A 25,293-nucleotide genomic window follows, 5' to 3' on the forward strand; every position below is an offset into this window, starting at 1 on the left:
TCCCCCTTTCAGCATCCAGGGCTTGGGCAACTGACTAACCAACACGGGCACCAGAACCCAGGCAGCTTGGTTAGAGCCCAGAGTCTAATCCCAAACAACAGTCGGAGGTTAGCACCAGGAGCAAAAGAGCAAGGCAACGCCACTCCAAGAATAACATGTCATCAAGCAAGCAAATGAAGCAAAGCGAACAGTGCAGGTTCCAGAAAGCTGGAGTAGGAACATGACCAAAAACAGGGCAAGGTCCAGGATCAAGAGCAGAGTACAGGAATAGGAGCAAGGTCCAGGAGATCAGGCCAGGACAAGCAGGAATCAGGCTCAGGCTCCATCTGCTGGCTGGGCATCAGCACAGCAGCCCTGGTAATTGCAGGAGTACTCCCTCAGTCCACGGCAGCCATCAGAGTCCTCATCAGCACCACCTGGGAGAAGGGCTTTATAAGAACTGGCTCCACCCTCCAGAAGCTCCCTTAGCAAGGAGAGTCTTTTGACTTGCTGCTTGTGGTTAGCTGAGTTGCTGCTCCTGTCCTGCCTTGGACCCCAGGAATCTTCTGCAGGTGTCTTGCTTCACTTGTTTCTGATTTCTGGCCTGTTTACTGTCCCCTGTGTATGCTAAGGAAGCAGCCCCTTCCAGATATCTAGAGGTGGGATGGGGCAGCTGAAATGAATTGGATCCAGTCTAGATGGGAGCAAGAACATGCCCCTAGAACAATGGATGAGGTGGAGGGAGGGGGAACAGACTGTTTAATCAACTGTCTCAGAGATGGGAGCCTGCGCTGTTTGGCAGATGCCTCCTCTAACCTTGCTATGCTCCCTTTTTGTGCTCCTTCTGAGGAGTCATCTTGACGGCTTGTTATGGGTCGACACACCAGGCAGACTCAGAGTCTTCCCAGACTGGGGAACCAACATGGCTAGCCCACTAGAGGGTTGGCTGGAGGAATGGGGTTCTGACAGATTCAGAAGGAGTGTCCCTGGAAGTGGTTGCTATGCTGGGTTCAACAAACTGCTCTGTTGATGCTTGGAGGTTCAGTCTGCAGAGACTGAGTTCATATACTTTGGTGAATAACGAGTGTTTGCGAAGGAATGGTTTACTGCCTTGAATGAGCAAAGGGAGGAAAACCTAGCCAACAGCAAGGGGTGAACAAGCCACAGTGAGTCTGAGGTCTGCGAGATGCCCTGTGGGTTGCCTGCGGAACAACAACTCCCTGCGACTTATCACCAGGGGATCAGGCTGTGCGGAATTGCCCCGTGTGATAGCACAGTCAGAGTGCTGGGCTGAGACTCTTGGAAGATCTGCGTTTTAGTCCCTGCTTGGCAGTGCAGCTCACTGGGTGAGTTTGGAGCAATCACTAATTCTTTGTTTAACCTACCTTACAGGGTTGTTGTTAGGATAAACTAGAAGGAAGACTAGGTAAGCTGTGTGGGTGAGGATGGAAAGCAGCTGTGCTGCCAATAGGCATGCCCATGAGCTCCGCAGCCTCCCTGCCTCCCCCGCCCCTGGCATTCTGCCTTTTCTCTTCCTCTGAGGCCCAGTTGTAACCATGGGTGGGCAGCCCCACATGGCTCTTTCCATGTCTGTTGGGGACGGGAAAGGACAGGGGCTCGGCCTTTGGGGTCTCTGCTCCAAGAATGCAGGCTTAGAGCTAGGGTTTAGGCAATCTTATGGCCTCCCAGAGCTATGTACCCTCCCTTGGGATTGTACCCCTAGTGATTCCTGGAGAAGATCAAGAAGTCTTGGTTTGGTGGATGTGAGTATCATGGATTTCTATGACTCTGACCTGTGCAGTCTGGAGCTGATGAGCTTTTTTCCAAGACATGGATTTTGCAGACTTGTGGACTTGTCTTTTACTGCTGAGGGGGACTTGCACACTGCTGTCAGTTTGCAAACGTACATTTGCAATATGCATTTTCATCAGAGGGTAGATTTATAATGGAGTTATTTGTTTTAAATAAATAAATGTGCATGACTTGAGGGGAAACAGGGACAATCCTCATCCATTTTTATTTATTAGGGAGGGAGGTTGCTGCAAGCATGGTGGCCAACTGATCCCCTGTGCAACAGGGATTGCCACGGGCCACCAATATGCTCCCAGTGGTGAAGCTAAGTAATACGAGACCATGAACTTCACAGTCTTATGGAAGGGCAGAGTTGAGATGACTTGCATATCACTTCAGGTGTGAACACAATAGTACATAACTAACTTATCTCTGTTTTGTCCACTGGTCTATGATTTACAATTGTACCTGATACATAAGAACAATAATAAGATCTGATGTTTGTGTTTAGTTGCAAAGTCTGCTTGACCCATCACGACCCCATGAACAACATTCCTCCAGGCTCTCCTGTCCTCCACTACCCGCCCCCCAGTACACCTAAGCCCACACTCACCTCTCCAGTGACCCCATCCAACCACCTCAACCTCTGCTGTCCCCTTCTCCTTTTGCTGTCAGTTGTGAGTCCTTCCTTCTCATTCGGTGGCCAAAGTATTTGAGTTTCATCTTCAGGATCTGGCCTTCTAAAGAGCAGTCAGGGTTGATCTCCTCTAGGACTGACTGGTCTGATCTCTTTGCAGTCTAAGGGACTCGCAGGAGTCTCCTCCAGCACCACAATTCAAAGGCTTCAATTCTTCGGTGCTCAGTCTTCCTTATGGTCCAGCTTTCACAGCCATACATTGCAACTGGGAAAACCATAGCCTTGACTATACAAACTTTTGTTGGCGGGGTGATGTCTCTGCTGTTTAGTATGCTGTCTAGATTTGCCATGGCTTTCCTCCCAAGGAGCAAGAGTCTTTTAATTTCTTGGCTGCAGTCACCATCTGCAATGATCTTGGAGCCCAAGAAAATAAAATTTATCACTACCTCCATTTCTTCCCCATCTATTTGCCAGGAAGTGATAGGACTGGTTGCCATGGTCGTAGTTTTCTTAATGTTAAGTTTCAAGCCAATTTTTGCGCTTTCCTCCTTCACCCGCATCAAGAGGCTCTTTAGTTCCTCTTCACTTTCTGCCATGAGAGTGGTATCATCTGCATATCTAAGGTTGTTGATATTTCTCCAGGCAATCTTAATTCTGATTTGTGATTCATCCGATGTTTGGCGACCCTGATTTTCTTTCATTATATTCTGATCCTGTGCAATTGTGTATTCTAAAGTTATTTAAATCTTCACTCTACTGCAGCCACAGGAGCAGAATGGAATTTATTTCTGCTGGCCTTCTGACCACAACATCATCCCTAGCTTCACTACTGAGCACCTCTCAACTCCATGACGTCACAAATAGTTTCAGGAACGTGCACCTCCCCAGAGCTCCCAGCACAAGGGACCCAGGCAATGTGGAGATTATCCAGGCATGTTCCTGCTCATCTTGCTTGTTGCGTCACAACCAAGGGCTACCCAGCAGCCCTCTGTCCCCCATGACAACGCCTCTCCCCATGCAACAATGACCACTGCCAGCCAATCTATCCCACTCACCCAGCACACGTGCAGGGCCTCTCTCTGTTAGTGGTCCTTGCAAGGCTCTCCCCGAGAGGACTGGGAAACCCTGGCTGCAGTTCCCATCGGTGGCCATTCCATCATGCAGCTGTCAGGATGAAGAAGCGAACAGAGAGGCCTTTTTATGAGTCTGGCTCAGGGTAATGGTTGGGCTCCTCTGCCCGGAACAGACACCTTCCATGGCCACTCCCTATAGCAGATATAAGAATGGCTTGTACAAAGATGTGGGCCCTCTTCATGAGCCTATCTGGGAACAGCCAGCACTGGGCTCTTCTTCCGTAGAACATATTCCATCACTGATTGCTCCACAGCATAGTTACCAGATGGGGATGAGTAAAGAGCCAGGCCTTCTCCATGAAGCTGTTTGGGCCCAAAAACCCCTGGACTCCTCCAAAATGGAACCGATTCCACCAGTGGTTGTGCCATCATCCAGATGTCGAAAGTGGGTTGATAGACCTCTAGGTCCTCTCCATGAACCTGCTTGGGAGCAACCACCTCTGGACTCCTCCCTCCTGTTGCAAGCACCTCCAGAGCCTATTGAATTTGGCAGTTATCAGAAGAGAAGAGACAGACAGCAGGGCCATCTGCATTGTCCTGGCTTGGGCCGGCAGCCATTTGTTTCCTGCTTTCCAGAACAGAGTCCATCAAAAACCGCTGCACCTTCTAGGAGTTCTAAGAAGGGGATGAAGAGACCACTTGGCCCACTTCATGAACCTGTCTGGGACCAGCCTTCACTCAGCTCCTCCTTCCTCCTGCAGGCCCCACCAGAACCCACTGAATTTGGCAGCTATCAGAAGATGGAGGAGGACCAGTTCAGCCAGCTCTATGAGCCCAGCATGGGCCAAGAGCCATTTGGTCCAGAGCAGAACCCACCAGAGGCCACAGCGTGTAGCAGTGGTTGGAAAGGAAGGGGAAATCTAGGCCCCCTCCACGAACCTGTCTGGTGCCAGCTGCCGTTCGTATCCTACCTCCTACAACAGGTTCCATCCCCATTGGACATTTCATCCGGCAGCTGCCAGAAAGATACCGAGAGACAGCCAGACCTTCTCTATGCACCTGATTCTTCCCAACTAGGACAGACCAGGTCAGGGGCCACTGCTGTACCTGGCAAATACCAGAAGGCTCTCTTCGATCCATCACCAAGGTACTGCTCCTTTCCACTGCAGACGCCACCCAAACCCTTTCAGCGGAACACTTACTACAGTGGAGTGAAGAGGCAGCCAGAGCTTCTCTATGTGCCTGGCTCCTCCCAGCCACAGCAGAGCCAATCAATGGCCACTGCCATCTCTGACAGCTGCCGGAAGCCTCTCTTGGGCCAGTCCCCATTGGGTGCCGCCCCGCCACAGCAGACTCGATCTGATCACATTCAACCTAGCATTTACTACAACGAGGCCAAGAGTCAGTGAGATTCTCTGTGGGCTTGGCTTCTCCCAGTCACGACAGACACGGTCAAGGGCCGTTCCGCATCAGAGCTGTTCCACAGGCCCTGTCCAGAGCCTGAGGCCCACTGTCTTTGGGCTTGTCCTGCCTGAAGTGGATGTCATGGAACACTACCTGGCAAAGGTCTGGAGGTAGCGGGGAGGGATCCAGGACCTCCGTATGAATGATGGTCGTGGACTCTTCTCAATGGCCTTTCTGCTGGGCAGCTGTTAGAAGGGGAGGGAGAGGCAGAGATGCCTTCTCCTTGAACCTGGCTGGCTGTCTCCTCCTGCCCAGAACCGACTTCACCAGTGGCCTTTCCATCTGATCTTTTAAAAGAATGAACATACCTGAGCCCTGAATTTGCTGGTTTTCTTCTTTCCTCCACCACCCCTCCTTTTTGTATCACATGTATTAGATTGTAACTTATTTCTGTAATTTAAGCATTTAAAGTTATGTTCAGCACTGTACATAAGGCAGTGGATTTTTTTTGAAGCGTAACAGCAAGAATGAAGATGGCTGTTAACTTGATGAGCAGAACGAAGCACGAACAGCATCACCAGTGCCTTCTAAGAGAGGGAATAGGAAACTGAAGGGGTTTGCTGTGGGTGTCTGATACCAACAAGGGATGATACCCTTGGATCCCATTTGCATTGCTAAATCTCCACATTTCTGGGCATCTGAAAGGTGACAATAGCAACGCTGCCCAGCAACTACGGCTGGGAGGACAGAGTCGCCAGTTGGGATGCCACAGCTGAACAGGCCCTGTGTCTGATGCCAATCCATTTAATCTCTAGAATGGGGAGAATCTGGAGGAAGGCTTCCAATAAGCATGTGAGATAATGGACAGGTTTCTTCTGGAGATGCAGCTCATAAACTATGCACAAGCTATGCAACGCCAACACCCCTCCAGCAGCCTTTCCCCAACCTTGGGACTGCTATATGTTTTGGACTGTACCCTCTCCCATCCTCCCCACTCACTGGCCATGTTGGCAGGGGCTGATGGGAACTGTTGTCCAACATATCTGGAAAGCATGAGGCAGGGAAAGCCAAACCTGAGAGCTGGAATTGTGCATTGCTCATGCGTTGTACACTCATTGGGTGAACCTGGGCGAGGGCATCCCCAGCTTTGGGCTAGCTGCACGTTCTTATGTCACTGTGCTGAGCATGGAAAGCTGCGAAGGAACCCCTGTGAACAAGCACTTGCTTATGCACTGGGCATCCTTTCTGGAGATGTCTCTGCTCAAAGTGCACACACTGGGCGTGGGCTAGCTTGGACGCCTGCTCCCAGGAGCCCTGCTTCTCCACAGGCGCGCCATGCGCATGCCTCATGTGCAAAGAGGGCTTGCACGTATGAGTGATTTGAAGAGGAGCACCGCGCGCTCATCCATCTTGCATCGCACAGTGGGAGACCATGCCACACGCCCATTACTTCTGCATCCACAATCGTTGATTGCAAGCATCTCTCAGCTACTTGCCACCACAGGTAGCTTCAGAGCCCCCCACACAAAGCAATAGTTACCAGAAATAGGAACACGGCGTGCTGGGGAAATGGAGAACATCGAGGCTCACAAGCACCCAAGTCATATGGCTCCAAGTTGCCCTACATGTTGCATCATAACCAAGAGCTGCCCAAGATGCCTCCGTCGCCCGTGGTGATGCATCTCCCCATGCAACAATGACCAAGGACAGCAAGAAAACTGCTGGCACCCCAGTGCAGTTGTTGACGAGGGAGGGAGAGGCAGGCTCTTCTCCCGAGCCTGGCGTGATGGCACTAAGCTGAGTACCACCGGGTTGCTCCCTGCCAGAGCAGGACCCTCCCCTGCCTCCAGTTTGCTTCCTCCGGGAGTGATCAGAAGGGGATGAAGAAAGTACTCAGCCCCCTCCACGAGCCTCATTGGGAAGAGCCACCCCTGGGGCCCTCTGCCCCAGAATGCCTTCCATCGGTGTCTGCCCCATCTCATGGTTCTCCAGCGATGGTAAGCAGAGGACCTGGCGCTCTCCATGAGGCTGCCTGGGAACAACCGGCTGCGGATCCCTCCAAGCCAGCACAGGGCCAGTCAGCAGCTGCTGCACGGAACAGGTGTCAGCAGTGGATGGACAAACAGCTAAGCCCTCTGCATGAACTTCAGTGGGAGCGACCAGCCTTGGACTCTTCCCCTGCAGAGCCGAGTCTGCCAGTGGTGACTCCACCATGCAGCTGCCAGAAGGGGTGGGGGGCACAAACAGATGTTCTCCCTAAACCTGCCTTGGATCAGCGGCCCTCACTTTCCCCCCACCAAGAGCAGATGCCAGCAGTGGCCATCGCACCTGACCACCAGCAGAAGGCGAAGGCTTTAGACCCTGGACCTCTTCATGAACCAAACTGGGAGGAGTCGGTGTCGGCCTCCCCCTTCCTCTGGGTTGAGACTCCGTTAGTGGGCATTCCACCGGCCAGCTCCCAGAAAAACGAGAGGCCGATCTATCCTCGGTACGAGACCGGCTTGTACCAGCGGCCACTGCCCACCTCCCGAGTGGTGCAGGCGCCATCGAAGGCCACAGGGTCTGCCTGCTGTCAAGGGGGGAAGCAACTGGGCCCACTTCAGGAGACTGTCTGGGAGGAGATCCCGGTGGACTCCACGCCTCTGCTGCAGACGCCATTAGCCATCATGCCACCGGGTAGCTCTCAGCAGAAGCAGGGCCAGGGCACTCCTGTCAGTGTGCCAGGCCCCTCACGAGCCGTTGCACCTCACAGCTACCAGGAGGAGAAAGGCCTTGGCCCCCTCCAGGCGCCTGTCTGGTACCGGCTGAACAGGCAGCCAGGTCCTCTGCACGAGCCTGTCTGGGAATAAATGCTTTTGGACTTCAGCTTCCACCGTGGACCCAACTATGAGGTTTTCTAACTGGCCAACGTGAGGAGGCAGAGAAGAAATCTCAGGCTGTTTCTGTGGGTTCCTCCTTCCCAAACTGGATGCCACCATCAGGTCACTGTCAGAAAGGGAGGGAGTGGTGGAGAGACTGTATCCACAAACTTGCCTAGGATCATTTGCTGTGGGTTTCCTCCCTCCTTGAACCTTTTTCAGTGGCCTTTCTGTCTAGTCTTTCAGAAAATGAGCCACATGATCCCTGAAGGTGTCCCTGTTTTCATCCATGGCCCTTTCTTTTTGTCTCATGCGATGCCACCTCCAGGTGTGGGCTTCTTTGGGCAGACACCCACAAGGGGGACCTGTCTGTCAGTGATTCTGCCTTTTCATGAACACTGTCACCAGCTTTTGCTCTTTGTTCTCATTTGTTCAGAACTCCCTTGGGCTGAGGGGTTTAACAGGTATATTTTATGCCTCTTTCTGAATATTGATCCATGCATTTGGGCAGTAGTAGTCTGCAGGAGAATAGGGATGAACAGGAGCAAAGAAAAAGGGTGAATGTCTGGAAGACAATGGTAGGAAGACATGATGGAGATACACAACATTGTGCAGGGTGTGGAGAAAGTGGCAATTTTATTCTCCATGTTTCACAGTACCAGAATGGCATCTTAGCCAGCTGATGGGTGGGAGGTTCAGGGCAGAGAAGAAGGGCTTCTTTGCACAGCAAAGCCAGCTGCAGAATTGGCTCTCAAGATGTAGTGAAGGTCACCATTTCAGGTGACTTTAAAGTGAGGGTAGGGCAAATGGCTGGAAGGAGAGGCTATTTAGTGGCTGCTTGTCCTGATGGAAATATGCCACCCCTGCTATCAAAGGCAGGATGCATATTTATTCCAGTAGCTGGGGAACATGGGTGGCAGGGCGCTGTTGCTGTCTTGTCTTGCTCCACTGTGTCCTGTGAACAGCAGATGGGCCGTAGTGTGAACAGAATTAGATGAATTCTCGGTCCGAGGGTGCGGCGCTCCTCATGTTTTGGTGCACACGGGGCCGAGCGGACATTCCCCTCTGCACCTCTGCCCGCTCGCTGCTCTGGAGCGGGCGCTGGGGCGTCCCTGGGACCCGAGGAGCCGCTCCCCTCTCGGGTCCCGATCCACGCACCTGTGTGCATACTGGCAAAGCGCATCCCTTCTTATCCTCGCAGACGCTAGAGGGCGGCGTAGGCTCTTCCTCCCTCTCCGGCTCCCAGGCGCCTCTCGCCCTCCTCCTCCTCCTCCTCCTCCTCGCAGCCATTGAGCGAATGGAAGAGGATCAGGAGCGCACGTTTCCTGCCCGGGGGAAGAAGCCGAGCGCGCTCTGATCGTCGCACTCCGGCGCCGGCGGGGTGGAGCGGGCTGGAGGCGGGGAGGAGGCGCCGCGGCCGCCCGGACGGACAGGGGAGCTCGCGCTGCCCGCAGCCCCGGCCTGGCCTCCGCCCTCTTGCGCACCGCATCTCTCCCGCCGAGAGAGGCGTCGCGAGCCGCGCGCGGGGGGCTCCGGCGCGCACCCTCCTCCTCCTCCTGCTCCTGCAGCCCGGGGCTTGTGGGCGCGCCGGGAACAAAGGAACGTCGCCCGGCCCGCGCCTCCTTCCTGCCGCCCCCTCCCGGTCCCGGCGGAATCCCGACGGGCGCTGCAGCGGCCGCGGTGGGCGCCCCGATCCGCCCTCCCTGCCCCAGGCTGGAGACGATGCCTGCGCTGCCGCCCGCGAGGCCCCGCGGCCGGGCTGCGCTGCTGCCGCGCTTGCTGCTCCTGCTGCTGGCCGGCCACGTCGCGCGGGTAAGTGACACGGGCGCCCGGCAGCTCCCGGGCCGGTCGCCGCCCGCCCGCCCGCGGGGAGCAGGCTTGCGGGCACCCCGGGCCTCCCAGCTCAGTTGTGGCCGCTCTCCGCGCCGCCCCTCGCCGCCGGAGTGGGGGCTGCTGAAGGCGCGCTCGCCCTCCTTCCCCCGCGAGCAGCAGCGGCGGCGCCGCCGCGCGTGGATTCCGGGGGCTTCTCCGGTGGGCTCGACGCAGCCGGATGCTCCCCCTGCCACTTCGCGCCTGGTTCCTGCTCCCAGGAGGCGGCCGGCCGGCCGGCCGGCTTCCTGGCCCGAGCCTAGCGGCTTTCCTCCGAAGGAAGATCCCTGGCTTCAATCGGGCTCGCTGCTCGGGAGAAGTGCCTGACTGCCCGCCTTGTAGCCCGCGGGGCTTGTTTGGAAATCGGCCCACAGTATTCAGAGGAGGCGTATCATTCCCATGGAAGCCGTGCTTAGGGTTGCAACCATAGTTGGAAATACGCCCCCACCCCCATGTTCAGTTGCGTCTTGCAGCCGAGCAAGTCTCCCTTGGGGTTACTCTGCGCGAACGCATTTGAAAATATGGCCCGCAATCTTCCGTTCTAGGACTGACGCTCCAGTTGGAAAAGTCTTGTTGGGTGGGCGGTGGAGGAGGTGACCCCCCATTCATCTTGGCCGTGGTGGCAAAGCTTCTGCCTGAATCGCGCAGCCTCGCCGTGCGTGCAGTAATAGGCACCTCTGGCAGCCTTACTGGCTACAGATGCCCATTCTATGGGGTGGGGGGTTTCCGTGGGATTGAGGCGGGGTGGGCGGGGGAAGAAAGATGCGCTTGGATGTCATTTGAAGGTTGATGGGGAAGTAGGATCGACAAGGACCCCGGGCATGTGGTTTGCTCTCTCTGCAATTTCATGTCCATTCTCTACGGTTCATGAATTGGGGGTAGGGGAGGAAAAGATTTATAATGTGGCTACCCTGCCTGACTGCTTGGCTTGGTGGGTTGGAACTGCAGTGAAATGCATGGAGTTCCTGCATTTGCTGTCTTTCCTACCTCAAACAGATTCCCTGTATTTTTGCCATTTGGACAGGCTTCGGTGTGGGAGGGCCGAGGTGGGGAGGGGGAAGACTCCTGGGTCTCAGAGGAGTGCCCCCCCACCCCCGGGGTGGCTTTCCTCCTGGATCGCCAAGCCTCTGTCCTGGAGAGACTGGGGGCTGTGTCATGACAGTGAAATGATGCAGCTGTGGCCAGCTGGAATGGGGGTAAAGAGGAGATCGGCCCATGGGAGGTTCTGCTTGCACAATTGGGTCCTGCATAGTGAGAGGCCCAGCAGGCAGCGCCCTGCCTTTCCTGGCGGGGCCTCCTTGATCCCCCATGGTATAGGCTGCTACCCTCATACCGTGGGGCGGAGGTAGGTAAAAGGGCCAGTCCTGTGCAAGGTTAGACTGTAAAAAGGCCTAGAACGCCTGGGATTCCCTAGGCAGCATCATTATAGACCTTTACTCTGTCTGACTTGCAGAGGATTGTCCTTAAAAATGGTTCTGGATGTATGATTTCCCCACTGTGTATTGTGCAACGTGGAATAATTATAGCTACAGGAGAGGTCAGTGAACAAGGGGCCAAGAGGCTGCTGTGCCACGCTCGGGCTGGCCGTTGGCCTCTCCACCCCTCCACCGCCCCTGCCCTGAGCCCAGCTGCTGTCCTGCCCATATCGATCTGGCTGGGGACCAGCCGGGGTGACTGACATCTTGGAGTGGTGATGCAAATGGCACTTTATCTCTTGACCAAAGCAGTGTGTCCTCATCACGGTTGTGTGCCTTGCCTTGTGTGCTTGCCTTCACGCAGGGACTGTGTGTCCTGCGTGCAGAATGGCCTCGGGCCTGACCTTGGGCACCTCCAGTGAAAAAGACTGTGTGGCAGTGGTGAACGCTGACATGCTGACATGCAGGTGCTCATTGGGCGGCCCCCTCACCTCACCCAGGGGGAGCCCAGAGAAGCAGGCAGCTGTTCCGATCTGGCTTTCTCCTCTCTCTCTCTCTGTATTATATGTCTTCCATAGGTCTTTTGTAAAGATAATGTGTCTTCATTACCCATTCGAGATGAAAGCTACCCCAAAATACTTTGCATTTCAATAGAGAGCAATATACTGTTGGTAGGAAAACTCATTTCCCCCAGCGACTGTGTAGTTTGCAGCTAAGCTGAGAGGGAACAGGATGAAGGGGGGACGGAGGAGATGATGTCATCTTCCCTACTAATCAGAAAGTCCCGGCACTTCGACCCTGTGAGCCCTGGCTCCACTACGGCACTAGATGCCAGATGATGTGAATGCTGGGAGGGCACCCGTGGCAGACCTGTCAGGAGGGGCACCCTCAGCAGCCCGTGGTGGAGAGAATAGCCTTGCCTGGCATAAGGCGGCTTGCGATGCACCCGGACTCCACCCTGGCCTCCCGTCATTGGCTGCCGGCCAAGGTGGTGGACCAGCACGCGGAGTGGATGACATCATGTCGCAGACTGAGTTTCCAGAGATGCTGCCAGGGCTCACCTAGCGGCAGGTGCTCCGTGCCTCCCCTGACATCTCCTCAAGCCCTAAAAATAGCTTTTTTGGAATGCTGATTTATGCACACTGATAAAAGCCCAGTGAGGCCTCTCTTGGAAGCCCGCAGGCTGAGGGTGTGAAACTGATGGTGGGAAGTATCCCCGTGATTTGCCCCCCCAATAAATCACTGATGGCTTGGGTGGCTCCTCTGAACTTGGCTGAGGTTTGGTTTGTTGTGTTTTGCTTTGCCGGCTGAAGCAGTGCTGTTTTGCTTTCCCTGCCATGCTGCAGACCCCAAGCTTTTCCAGGAGAGGTGGAGAAGGGCATCCACCTCAAAAAGAGGTGATGGATATTCAGGAGAATTCTGCAAAGTGGACTTTTTTGCAGGAGGTGTGAGAAGAAGAAAAATCTCAGATTTTTACATTCCACTTCCTAAAATGTCTACTGTGAAATTTGGGCTTGGTTCTGTAGCTCAAACTCAGACTTCGGCTTGAACAGGCAGTGAGGCCGGTGGTCAGCTCTGTAGCTTTCAGAGTCTGCACGGCAGCAAAACAGGGGAGTTCTTGGAAACAAAATCAGTGGAACATTGGAAAAAAAACACCCCAGGTGTTATTTTTAGAGCAGGAATCACCTGTTTATCCCAATGAGGGTACCTATCTTTACAAATTCCATTAGACACACAATCCACTTTAGTCTCAATAGATTCTATGAAACAGTGAAAAAAAGCCTTCAAAGTATGTATACATTTTAACCTGCTGAGTTTGTTGGCCATCAGTATTCCAAACAAGCCCTTTTTAAGGGCTTCCCCCAGAATGACAATTGTGGCTTTATATGACAATTGTGATTTTGTCATAATGTACAGGTTAAAAGCATTGCTCTTGCGTTCCCTTCCCAAAGCTGTTCATAGACATCCCAAGCATGCAGGAATGGGTGAGAACAAAAGCCACGGCATGAGTGTGGAGAAGTGGTGACAAATGCTGAGCAACTGGAAACTTGACGCTCTTGGAGCCTGGTTTGAATTTAAGAAGGACACCCCCCACCCCCAAGAGTCCAGCAGCTGCAGAATGACTAGTCCTGATGAAGGGAGGTCTTCTCAGCAAGACCAGCAGCTGTGGAAAGTGGACTTTGCTTAATCAGAGAGATGGGCATGAATGTACTGGGAGAGTGTGCGTGCGGAGATAGAGCCGGGGGGCGGGGGGGACAGAATAAATGAGAGCTGGAAGAAAGCCAGGCTAGGGGAGAACTACTAGTTCCACTTGCCTGAAACTGCCTGTGTCAGAAACACACACACTTTGGTATGTTTCCACTTCCTCAGAGCTCTGAGGGCACAGAACCTTTCTCAGACTGCTCCACATCTTCTTCAAAGCTATTGGAATCGCCCATCAGGGAGGGGAAGGAGGGCATCTGTTTATCTACCTACAAATTCCCTTGATTTTGTGTGTGCCCCTCATCGCACTTTAAAAAGTTGTGGTCCCTCTCCTAAAGCTTAGTTTGGGCCAGTAAGAGTTCTAAGTGGCAATGCACCATTACCTTGGGTCTCTCAGCCTTTGCCCTTTGGGCCTGCTTTCAGCCCCTGGAATGCAGCCCCGAGAACTGTTCTGCAGTGGAATTCAGCTCCTGAGTTGAAAGAAGTTCAGCCCATCAGATCTACTCAGGCCGAGGCCAGGACAACATAGCCGTCACGAAGAAATATTTCCGGCAAGGGGTGTGTGTTGCTGTCTGTGCCAGCAGAAGGATGAGTTTTCCTTAGCAAGTGCATGGAGTATTGTGTACGGTGGGTCAGAGTGTGGGACTGGGACTCAGGAGAACTAGGCTTTAGTCCCCATTCAGACGTGGAGCGGCTTTGCACTGGGTGACTTTGGGCCACTCAGTTGCAGACACTCAGCCCAACCTACCTTGCAGGGCTGCGGTTGTGAGGATGACCTGGAGAGGAATAGGGAAATGACGTAAGCTGCTTTGAGTTCCTTGAAAGAAAAGCATGGGATATAAATAGAATAAGTACCGCAATGAATATTGTGAGTGTTGACTTGGCCTTTTCCAGGCCAGCCTATGCATGGGGTAATCTGAGATCCGCGGCAGTGGCCTTGGTGGCCTGTTTTGGAGGAGAGGAAGCCCCCACGTACCAGGTTGGGCTGCTCACCTGCCTGACCTGGCTGGACTTCTGTGCCGGCTGGAACATCTCTGTAGAGTTGTAGGCAGTGTTCAGTCCAGGTGTTCCCCTGCCTTCTCATCTGTGCACTTACATTCCACCTTTTTGCTTTTGCAAGGGACCCGAAACAGCTTCCACAGTCCTCTTCCTCCCCACTGGGAATCAGTGACTTGCCCAAAGTCCAGGACCAAGTGGAGAATAGAAATCAGATCTCCCAGATTCCTGTCCAGCACTAACTGTGGCGCCACGTTGGCTCTGGCCCTTTTAACTCCGATGCCATGAAGTGATCCTAAGATCTCCTGCATGCAAAATATGTGTTCTGTCCCTCAGCTACAGCCCCTCTGGGCTGGTGAGTGGCAGCTCTTCACTTAAATGGGAAAGTGTGTGGGGACTAACCCTACGCGTGTTTCCCTTCTGCACTGCTCAGCTGAGAGGAGCGGGCTGAGCATCCTTTCAGCAGTGTTCCAGGTTGCTGCTCCTGGCCTTGTCGCAAGCAGCTTTGTGGGTACCACTGAGACGGAGCAGTGGCATTTCTCTGAAGAGAGATCCTTCTCTTCTCCTTTCTCTAAGTCCTGAGAGGTGGCCCCTGTTAACAGAAATGTGGGAAGCATCAGGAAGCATCAGGGGCCCTTTGGGGTAGGTATCTCTTTTTTCACTGCATGTTTTACGTTAAGGGATCCCTGTATTTTTGCCTCACCTTCCAATACAATTCAGAACTTTGGCTGAAAACCGAACTATCTAAGAGGAGTTAAGAATAATATTAATTGAACAAATCACCACCATGCTGTGGCTTGAAAGCTGTCATTTTTGCTTGTTAAGCATGATCACTTGATCAGTTCTTCAGTGTCTGCTAGACGGCCATTTGGAAAAACACCAAACAATGGGGTTACCCAATAATTGTTAATGATTATCTCCAAAGAGCAAGATATAACTCCTTTTCTCCTAATAAGGCTGCTACTCCAGATGCTGAGAATGCAATTAAGAGTGTAATTTTATGCTCAAGAACAAAACACGCTATGTTCTGTATTTTTGTTCTCCTGGTATACAGGATACCTAAACAGTGTTGTTTTCTTCCTCGTACTGCATGGAGCAAAGCATTGTATTTCTCCAGTCAGCCAAGGGAGATGCCATTAAGCAAATAACAGGAGTCAAACATTTTGCCCAGAGAGAAGTAGCAAGCATGTTCAGCCTGGGGTCATACAACTTATTTCAGAGATTCAATGCCACCTGACTTTTTATTCCTGTTACATCAGAACTGGCATACCTGAATTTGGGGAGGGGCTACATCTTCCAGTCAACTGGGTGAAAACAATGCACCGTCTTCCACAGTGATTCACAAGTGGTAAGCAGTCTGTTCCGTCCTGTGTATCCATTCTTCCTAGACTGGACTACTTCAGTGGGCCAGCAGAGTTCCCGGTATTTCAAGGCCTGCTGCACTTGTAATCCTACCACAGTTATTGGGAGGAGAGCTTGGGAGTGGGCTGCTGGGCTCACATTTGCTTCTCCCCTTGGGGCAGATTCCTGTCTCTTTCCCCTCATCAGCTGTAGTCTATGGTCAAGTGTCATATCTTGGCCAATGCAACTCACAGACCTGGTTGACATGATGCAACAACCTGTCCTGGGTAACTAGCCATGGTATGTTGCCATGTCATCCTCAATCAGAATGCCTTTTTGCAAGGCGGCTCATTCTTTGAGCAGCAAAGCCACCCTGGCAACCCATGGGCTATTCTAGGAGTTATTTCAGCCACGGTGTGTTGCCATGGTATCGACAGCTGGGAGGGCAGGCTCATCATGCGTTTGCAGGTTCTGCTGCAAAGGACTGTGGGATCTTGGCTGGAGGCCTGAGGGGGAAAGGTGCGCATGATTGTCTGTCAGGTGCATGGCTGACTGTTCACATGGTGTCGGTTACTCACGGGGAGGCTTCGCATGTCATGCAGGGCCCACCCGTGGCCACTCTTGACTTGAGTCTGGAGAAGGTTGGCAGTCCTTGATTAAGGGAGAAACCGGTCAGTGCAGAAGGACGTATGACTAAATCAAGGTTAAGACCCGGAAGGGAATAGAAGGGGACTTTGGGCCAGAGGGTGGTAGGTAACCTGTGAACTACGTTCTTAACCACGGGTAAGAAGATGGCGGTTATGTTTTCCCTGGGAAAGAAAACAACTCTCTTGGAAGTCATAGGTGTGGGGAGGAAACGTTCAGACAGGTGCTGCACCATCTGTCAGTTGAACCGTTGGGCCACTTTTCTGCCAGTTTTTAGCAGGATTGCAAACAGATGCTTTCTGTCGATGGCACAGATACTGCAATATGACAAATAGGAAACAGTTTATGAACCCCTCACATACACAGAGAAGTTGCGATCTAAAGAACCACCGAAATAGTCTGGCATAGCAAGGGGGTTGCCTACAGCCCTCCCCCTGGCTGAATAGCGAAACACTTTTGAAATGTTGTGTGTTATGTTGTTTCGTTTTACTAACCTTTTGTTTGGAGACAGAATAGTTAAACAAAACCTCTACTGCTCCAAACTCTTGGGAAGGTTTCAAGTAGCTCTCTGAAGCTCAGGCTGCAGTCCTGTGCTTATTCCTTGGGAGTAGGCTCCATTGAATTGAATGGTCTTGGTGTGTTTCTAAATAATTGTGCATTGTGTCAAGCCTCATCTTACCCAGCAATTATCTGAGGCAGTAAGACAAACCTGACTAGATGACCGTGATCCATTCCAACTGTGGCTAATTCATAAAGGTGTCTGCTACTAGCTATGCACTTTTGCAGGTTCTGCTATTAGTGTTTCTTTCAAGTGAGAGATCCATTCAGCTGTGAATCCTGATTGCTGCATCAAACAATATGCATAAGGCAGAGTATGCAAAACTTGGGGTAGGAGTGTATGGTATTTATGCTCATGAAAAGTTGTGAACGGATTCCAAAAGAGGGGTTTGCATGCATTTTCTTTTGTGGGGGGCACTGTGTGGCATCCTGAGCAGTCAGTCTCTGCTCATCTGCCCCTTTGGTTGCGTGTTCATGGGCTTCGGAGTCTGTACTGCTTAGATGTGGAAGAAGCAACTTTGAATACTCTTCTGAGGAACTGACCTGCTCACCTCTGGCAAAACTAAGTGAAAGTAAGTGTGCTTCCAGAGCCACAGCTGGGTATCTCATGTTGGGTCCTGGTGCCATAGCAAGGCACCATTTTGGTTTATCAAAGCTGCTCTTCCAAAGCACATCTTGGTCAGATAACATATGGAATGGGAATCATTTTGGATGCAATACCTTCAGTTTACCTCTTTGGAGTTCGTGTTGGAGTCTGTGCTGAGACACTGATGAAGTTGTTCTGCTTTGAGGATACAAATTGGTGCACAGCCAGAAGAATGGGGTGTTGCAATTAATACCTGCTTTATGCTGTTTTCTTTTGAGAGTCATCCTGAGGTCCCACGGCTCCCAGCATTCCTCAGGCAGACATTGCAATGTCTTAGAGCCACGGTCCCTTCTTTTCACTACGTAACAGAACCAGTGTAGAACTGAGACTCGGGAGAACCAGATTCTAGGCCTCATTTGGCCTCATTTGGCCATGAACTCACTGAGTGATTTTGGGCCATTCATCACTTCAGCCCAACTTACCTCACTGGGATCAATGACCTGACTAAAGGCAGATTTCTATGTTTAAAAAATGTAATGAATTATAATAGTTCAGGCCACAGTGCATCTGCAGGAATTTGAGGGGGGATACTAAGCCATCTTATGGTCTTGGGGTGCTCACCCTAGGACCAGAAGATAGCTGTTTTAGCAGTTTAAGGTCTTCAAAAAAATGTTCATGATTTTTTATATAAATCTGAATCATTTTATAATGCAGCACCAGGGTCAGCCTACAATGTTTTTTTTAAATGAACCAAGAGAGAAATAACAACAACCATTACAAAACAAAGCCAATTTTAAAAAAACATCTGTGCTAGTAGGCAAGAAGCCAATTCTGCAAGCATCATCAGCTCCAGGGAATATGTAACCATATTTGATTGTGGTTCAATAATAGATGCTTAATTGGCTGATGTACAAAAAAACAAAACAAAACAAAACAAAAAACAAACAAAAGGAAAGGTGGAACTAACATCCAAAGTGTGACTGGCTGCTGATCATTTCCCGGTTTTGCAGAGTTTTGCTGAGTCTTTCCTTCATTTGCAAAGGTTAAAAAGCCTCATTTTATAAAAGCTAAAATAGGCTGGATTTATGTTCAGGGGGCGGGGGGATTTTTAGCCCTGCCCCTTTGCCATAGGCCCCACCCACTGCTGGCACACAGTCCATAGAGGTTTTTGGAATGGAATTCATTCTATGAGCTGAAGGAAGCTCTGATCTGCTACAGATTTGGATTTCTCTTGAGCAGGGCTCAAGCCTAGAGCTCGGTTTTGTAGGCATACAGGGGTGAGGAAGGAACGTGGGGCTTATAAGCTTCTCTTTGCTGGTTTCTCTTCCTTGGGAGACTTTGCTGGTCATTAGCTCAGCTAACAAATGTTGCTTTCCTTCCTTTCTCACTTAATGGCTCTGGGAAGCAGAACAAGAAGCAAAACAAAACAAAGTTTGGATTCTGCCAGGTTAACTGTTGTGAATGCTTTTCATTGGCTTATGTTGCTGAGAGACAAGGAGATTTCGACATGGTTTTGGGCTACAGAGTTGGGCCATGGCCAAATTTCTTCCTCTGCCAAAAAGCAAGTCAGGGATCCATGGCTGTCCACATGTAGATGCTCTGGATACATTGTCTGTGGGTCCATCCCCTGTAAGAGCATACAGAAATTCCATGCTGTTCTACCCAACAGTAGTTGATGGCTAAATGGATTGGAACCTGTTATACCAATTTCGAGGGGGCCATAAGGACCACCTTTTCTGGTCATGGCTCAGATGTCGGAGCTGGCCAGTAAAGCCCTTCAGAAAGCTTTCTGTCCCCCACACAGACTGAACTACAACTGGCTGGGGGTGACAGGAGTTGCTGGCTGACACTTCTGGATGGTACAAACTTGAGGAAGGGTGCTGCAGCAGGTCAGGATCACAACACTGCAGAAACTGGCTGTTCCCAATCCAGCTGGTCCCCTCCAAATGGCATGACTCACAGCATTCCTGATCCCCGGGCATGGCAGTTAAAGCCTGAAACATCTGGGGGGCATCAGGTTGGGGAATGCATCCCATGTGAGCTTGTTGGCAATCCATCTGGGAGGGCCTTGGTGCAATCTTGAGACTATTTACTCATCTGCAGTGCCACTGAATTCAATGGGAATTACTCCAAGGTCAATGCGTACAGGAGAGCACCCTTAGGCCACAAACATACCTGCCTACTTTGGTGTAAATTCCATTAACCTCAGTGGGGCTTCCTTCTGAGGAAATATTTGCATACTCGCACTGTTAAATCTCAGTATCTCTAATGTGTCCTTGGTTTAAAAAAAATAGTTGAAGGAAAGTTTCAACGTCAGTAAACCCAGACCTTGTGGGTTGAATGAATACGATTCTTTGAGCCTTGTGTCAGGTGATTATAGTGATTTCCTTCAGTTGAAGCCGATGATTCATCCTCCCTGCCAGAACCTGGAATTCCTCTTCCCTCTTGTGATATGTAGCTCCACAGTGGAAAGGGTGGTTTGTTTATTGTAGCCAAACATTTTTCACCCCACCTTCCCAACTTTATGGATTTCTAAGGTAGTTTACAATTCAAATACATTACTTTAAAATACCAATGCTGCAGAGCATATTAAAGTAATAAAAAGTAGCAGATAACATCATTATCAGAAATATAGGGACATCTAGTCCAGTTTTTCCTAAGCGAGTACTCTCCAGATGTTTTAGATTACAGTTCTATCAACCCCAGCCACCATGGCCCATCTGGAGCACATCAGATTGGAGGAGATTGGCCTAGGTAAGTTGAAATGACGTTACCCAATGCCAAAAGTTCAGTTTAGGGTTTATAACTCACAATAGAGCAGAGGGGAAACATCCAAGATATTACAGAAGTAAAAAAATGGACAAATTACATAGATCAATTACTAATAAAGCAGAGGGAGCAAACTTCAGTGAAGCGGCAGAGATACAAGTGTGGAGAAGGAGGGCGGGCTTCTGTTTGCTCTGCTTACTCTCTCTGTGGCCCAAGCCCCCCAAACCTGGAAACAGCACTGCTTGTTGCCCTGCGGGGTAGGCAGTTCCATGTGACCTCTGGCCAGTTTTGTGCAGGTGGCAAGCTGGGGAACATTGACCTGGTGGGAAAGACCTTTCTCCCTCTGACTGTAGCTAGTCAAGAAATCTGCTTGGGCAACTTTGTTTATTTTAGTTTGCTCTGGTCATTATAGTTGTTTTGTATGATGATGATGAAGAAGAAAAGAAGCAGGCTTGGATGCATGTCCGAAAATGAGGTCCTTTGAGACCTGGCTAGCTATAATGGGGATCTAGAAATTACCCGCTGCCTTCACATGGGGATGGTGGGACCTAGGCATAACAAACATCTCTTTTAGAGCAGCCTCCCCCAATCTCATGAACTCCAGATGTGCCAGGTTACAACCTAACATCCTTCCCAGGCAGCTTGGCCTGTGCTGGTTGAGGATCATGGTAAATGTAGTCCATTGCCTCTAGCAGGCATCAGGCTGGGAAAGGCTGGAATTGGCAGTCATCTCTTTCCCTCATCATTTAATAAAGTTTTAAAAGGTCCGCTTGTAAAATACACAGATGCTTATGGAAAGATAGCAGTGACCTCCGGCCGACCGATTCCATTCCATGGCTCCTTTTTAAACAAAGAGTGAAATGCCAGTGCTTGAGAATCCTTCTGCCTGAGGTGGATGGAAAACCCCATGCAGTTTAAAGAATCCAGGAACACGTTGCTGCCCTCAGATACTGACAATTAAATCTGGATCTTTTAAACACAGACGTGCTGTGGAATGGCTCAGTCATTCCCTTCTCTCTCTCTTGCTCTCTTTACTGCGCTTGCAAAATAAAATAGGGACCATATGGAACAAAATTCTCTTTGGTAACACAACCAGTGTGTGCAAAATGTGGCAAGTTAATATGAATTAAACTGCTACTGTTATCAGTGCCTATGGACACATCTGTGTTCTGTTCACCACACCACAAATGTAGTGCCAATGACCAGGTCTTTCTCCCACCTCTGAACTAGGGTGAAATTAAAATGACTCCTCACCCAGGTCCCTTACCCTCTGTGTATGCACTTCGATTATTCTTCTGATTCTGTGTATATTTAAAAAGGTAAAGGTAAAGGTTTCCCCTTGACATTAAGTCCAGTCATGCCTGAATCTCGGGGGCGGTGCTCATCTCCGTTTCCTAGCCGAGGGAGCCAGCGTTTGTCCGCAGACAGTCTCCGTGGTCATGTGGCCGCCATGACTACACACCAAAGTGCACGGAACGCTGTTACCTGCCCACCGAAGTGGTACCTTTTTCTCTACTTGCATTTGCATGCTTTCGAACTGCAAGGTTGGCAGGAGCTGGGATGGAGCACCGGGCACTCACCCCGTTGTGCAGATTCGAACCAGCAACCTTTTGATCAACCGGCCCAGCAGCACAGCAGTTTGAACCACTGCGCCACATATATTTACTTAGACATAATTGCCAATTTGAGGTGGACATACATATATTGAGTGAAATGACCAATCTGCTAGGCTTGATGCTTTCTGTTCTGTTCCCCAGATTCTCAGACAGGAGCCTTTTTTCAAAGCTTTTGTTCCTGAAATGATTCGACTGGAGACGCCTGGAATGAAACTGATGAGGTTTTGCATGCCAGGCGTGAGCAGTGGTCACTCAGCTGTGCCCTCTCCATGTCATGTGCCTTTTAAGTGTTTGGTGTGAAGCAGCCTGGATTGTCTTGACGTTCTCTGAGGACAGAGAAGGAGGTGGGGGGGATGTGGGGGGGTCACCAGGCGTGCTGCTCCACTGGGGAAGGGGCCATGGCTGTCCAGGGGTATCTCGTCTGACTGCCAGCCAGCAGGCTGAGTGCTCTTGTAATTTCCAAAAGCATTACACTTTGTAAGCGGCTTTTGAAGCCTTGCCTCCTTAAATGGTTATTTAGAATTAAAATAATCCCATGGGCTTCAAATGGGAAGAGAGAAAAACACACACGCGCACACACGCAACGTGAAGGACTGCTTTGATTGAGCCGGACTTTGCTAAGCGATGTGGCTGAGCTGGGCCTAGACAACCAGACCTGGCTGTGTGCACGCAATAGGGGTGGAAGATCGACAGAGGGAAGGGGAGAAGGATGCCCACATTATTAAGGGCTGAACACACACAGGAAAGGCTTATGATTTTAAAAGTCTCTAACCAGTGCTATGGATTAGAATGTGCGGCAAAAATAAAGTCAACACGGTGTCTTCTTTTATATGGGAGGCCAAGCAAAAGCAGTGTAGAAAAACTTACTTGGTAAGCTGGTCATTTGTATGGGTGTGCATGCATGCATGCATGTGCGCGCGCATGAAATACTTGGCAGGCCTTTTGGAGCATTCAACTCAGAATGTAAGGGAACGTTACAGGCTCCCAGTAGACTTCTAAGCCCAAATCAAAGTTTGTTTATTTTTTATTTATTTACTTTAGCTATTTTTACTTTGACTTTAAAAAAAAAACCGTTTCCCCAAGATAACTTTAAAATAAGTGCCTGTCCGTCAGCTTTCTGCACTCACCAGACATGGAGGAAGAGGCGCATGGCTTGCATCCACTGCCCCTGGTTTGCTTGACGTTTGCATGTTCATCGAGCAGGTTCCGTATTTGTGATCAGGGTTAGGCCTTTTGGATCTCCAAGTAAGGCTGGAAAAGGATGCCTGTCTGAACTTCCAGTCATTGTGGGAAAGTTCAGGGTGGGAACTTTTACACTGCCAGATGCTGCACTATAACCTCCATAATCCTTGGCTGTTGGCCATGCTGGCTGGGGCGAATGGGAGTTGGATTCCAGCAACATCTAGGTTGCACACACACTGTCATGATTCCCTTGTAGGGGTTTCTGGCCAGGGAAAGGCAGAAGTCCTCAGATGTCCCCGGTCTGCTGAAGACAGTCCTGGGGCTTCAGGAAGAGACAAGCAGGAAAAGCAGAGAAGGCAGCTGCTCAGGTGCAGGGTGTTGGTGAACTCTCACAGGGCCTCCAGGAATACCAGGCCTGAAGCTGTAGCCCAGGATGGTGGCTTGGTTCAGGAGTTCCCATTTGTGGAGGCAGATGCCTCATGCATAAGGCCCTCCTCATGATCAAGACCTCTTCCAGAAGGCCCCCGATGATCTGCTGCTGCTTCCTGGGCACTCCAGCTTAGAAACGTTGAGGGCAGGAAAAAAAGAGAGGTCCCTCATCTGTGGTCTGACCGTGGAAGAGACAAGCAACACCAGCTGGACAAGCTGTATAAAAAGGCTTGATTGCAGGTGCACACTAGCGATAGAGAGTGAGCCCATCTCCCGCTGGGATCGGCTGCCGCAGCCATCGTACACGGCGCTTTTATAAGTTTAGCTTTTTGCAACGATCGGATGTAGAAAAAACATCATGCAGAAGACATGCTGTTACTTTCGTACATGGTTATCTTGACCTGCACTTCTGGTGTCCAAACAGCTGGCTCCAGGCTTATCTGTTACACATTCTGACCTTCTCGGCTGAAATTTATCTTCTGTTTTTGACTTATGTCTCCCTCTGATAGAATCCTAAATAACTGATACTTGTTTGATCATGTTATGCCAAAAGTTGCGAAAATACTTCTCCTCAAGTTAAATAACCAAGACTACCAACAGAGTGAGGTGTTTCCTTCGTTCATTGCAATAGACGGGGAGAGCCTGCTCCGTCAGAATCTCTCCCAAGTACAAACACACGAAGTAGCTCCTTTTGCTCCTCAGTCCGCCACAGTCCTCCCCTTTTCCCTCATTGGGTGAGGTACTAGATGATTACAGTCTTTCCGTCCACCTACTTCATACAATTCCTGCCTCATCCCACGACATACATCACACATGCATTATAATTAGCCCATTGTCTATTCAGGGTGTGTGAGTTGTTATTCATCAACCTATTACGCCTGCGTGCTTATAACTACAAGTTCACTAGTTCACCCCTCTCTGACTTCAACTTGCCCTACGACCCCCTGTCTCATAAAACTACTGGGAAGATGAGAGAGGAAGCAGCACCCTTTCTTTCAAGCCAACCATCTGTTCCTCCCCACCACGTTCCTTCAGACAGGCTTCATGGCCCGGTTGTTTGCCTCTCTGTTTCTCAGTCACTGAGTTACTTCCTTCAGTCACCAGGAAAAATTTCTATCCTTCATAAGCTTTAGGCAAGGAGAGTGGCTTGGCCTTTCTGACTCTGTGGTTTGGACTTCGCTTGGCTTAGACCCTGGATAGGCTTGTGACCCTGCCTGTGCATCTCCCTTATTTGGTTTCTAGGTTTTTGTCGACACCCAGCCAGCCCTACACCTTGGACTGCCTTGTAAACCAGGCTTTGGAATTTACCCCATGTTCAGCCTTCCTGAAGTGGGATGCCCATGATGTTCACAACGATGAGCTGCACATAAAGGACACAATCCTTGTACACAGAGGTAGCACACACATGAACAATTTTGCATGTGAGTGGGTTCTGTTTAAAAGCTTAGCTCAGTGTTATACTGCTGGAAATACAGATTTCTTTTTCTAGAGTATTCTAAGAGTGAATTCTCTTGGCTAAGTGTCACTAATCTTGTAAGCAGGGTCACTGAGAAATAAGGAGGAAGTACTAGAATGCTCAGGGGAACTGAAACATTTGTAGAAGTATCAAATAAAACAAAACAGAAGGGAAACGCCTAAGGGGTCAGTTTTTTGTTGTTACCAAGCAGCCTAGTAATGGCAGCATGTTCTGAGGCATGGAATGTATGGTGACCTCTGCAAAAGCAAAAACCAAATGTGGCAAGATGGGGGAAGAAGTGGGGGTGGCCTGCTTGGAGGGAATATCAGCTGAAAACTGACCTTCCCAAAAAACGGGAAGTGCAAGCTGAAGGAGCAGATTGGGAATTCAAGATTAATGGTCAAGGATCTTCTGACTGGGTTGAATGAGTTCCAATCTCCAGGCCCCAATAAGCTTTGTCCTGGAATCATAAAAGAACTAAAGCTCT

At 50.6% G+C, this 25,293-nt stretch overlaps 1 protein-coding gene and 1 long non-coding RNA gene across 2 annotated transcripts in view; one reads left to right on the forward strand and one right to left on the reverse strand.

Moving 5' to 3' along the window:
- The first annotated feature begins 9,049 nt into the window (after positions 1-9,049).
- SDC3 (syndecan 3) overlaps positions 9,050-25,293 on the forward strand; it is an 89,440-nt gene continuing 73,196 nt past the window's right edge. Inside the window, exon 1 of the mRNA XM_044434889.1 lies at positions 9,050-9,554. Coding sequence (XP_044290824.1) covers positions 9,465-9,554 — 90 coding nt within the window. The 5' untranslated portion in view covers positions 9,050-9,464. The remainder of the gene's footprint in view (positions 9,555-25,293) is intronic.
- LOC123025825 lies at positions 12,691-24,135 on the reverse strand. Its single transcript, XR_006415193.1, has 2 exons — positions 22,867-24,135; positions 12,691-16,527 (listed from the first exon to the last, which is right to left on the reverse strand). It is a non-coding gene; the product is annotated as an uncharacterized LOC123025825 (long non-coding RNA).

This window comes from Varanus komodoensis, unplaced genomic scaffold (assembly GCF_004798865.1).
Source record: "Varanus komodoensis strain SLA01 unplaced genomic scaffold, ASM479886v1 scaffold29_1, whole genome shotgun sequence".
Classification (NCBI taxonomy): domain Eukaryota; kingdom Metazoa; phylum Chordata; class Lepidosauria; order Squamata; family Varanidae; genus Varanus; species Varanus komodoensis.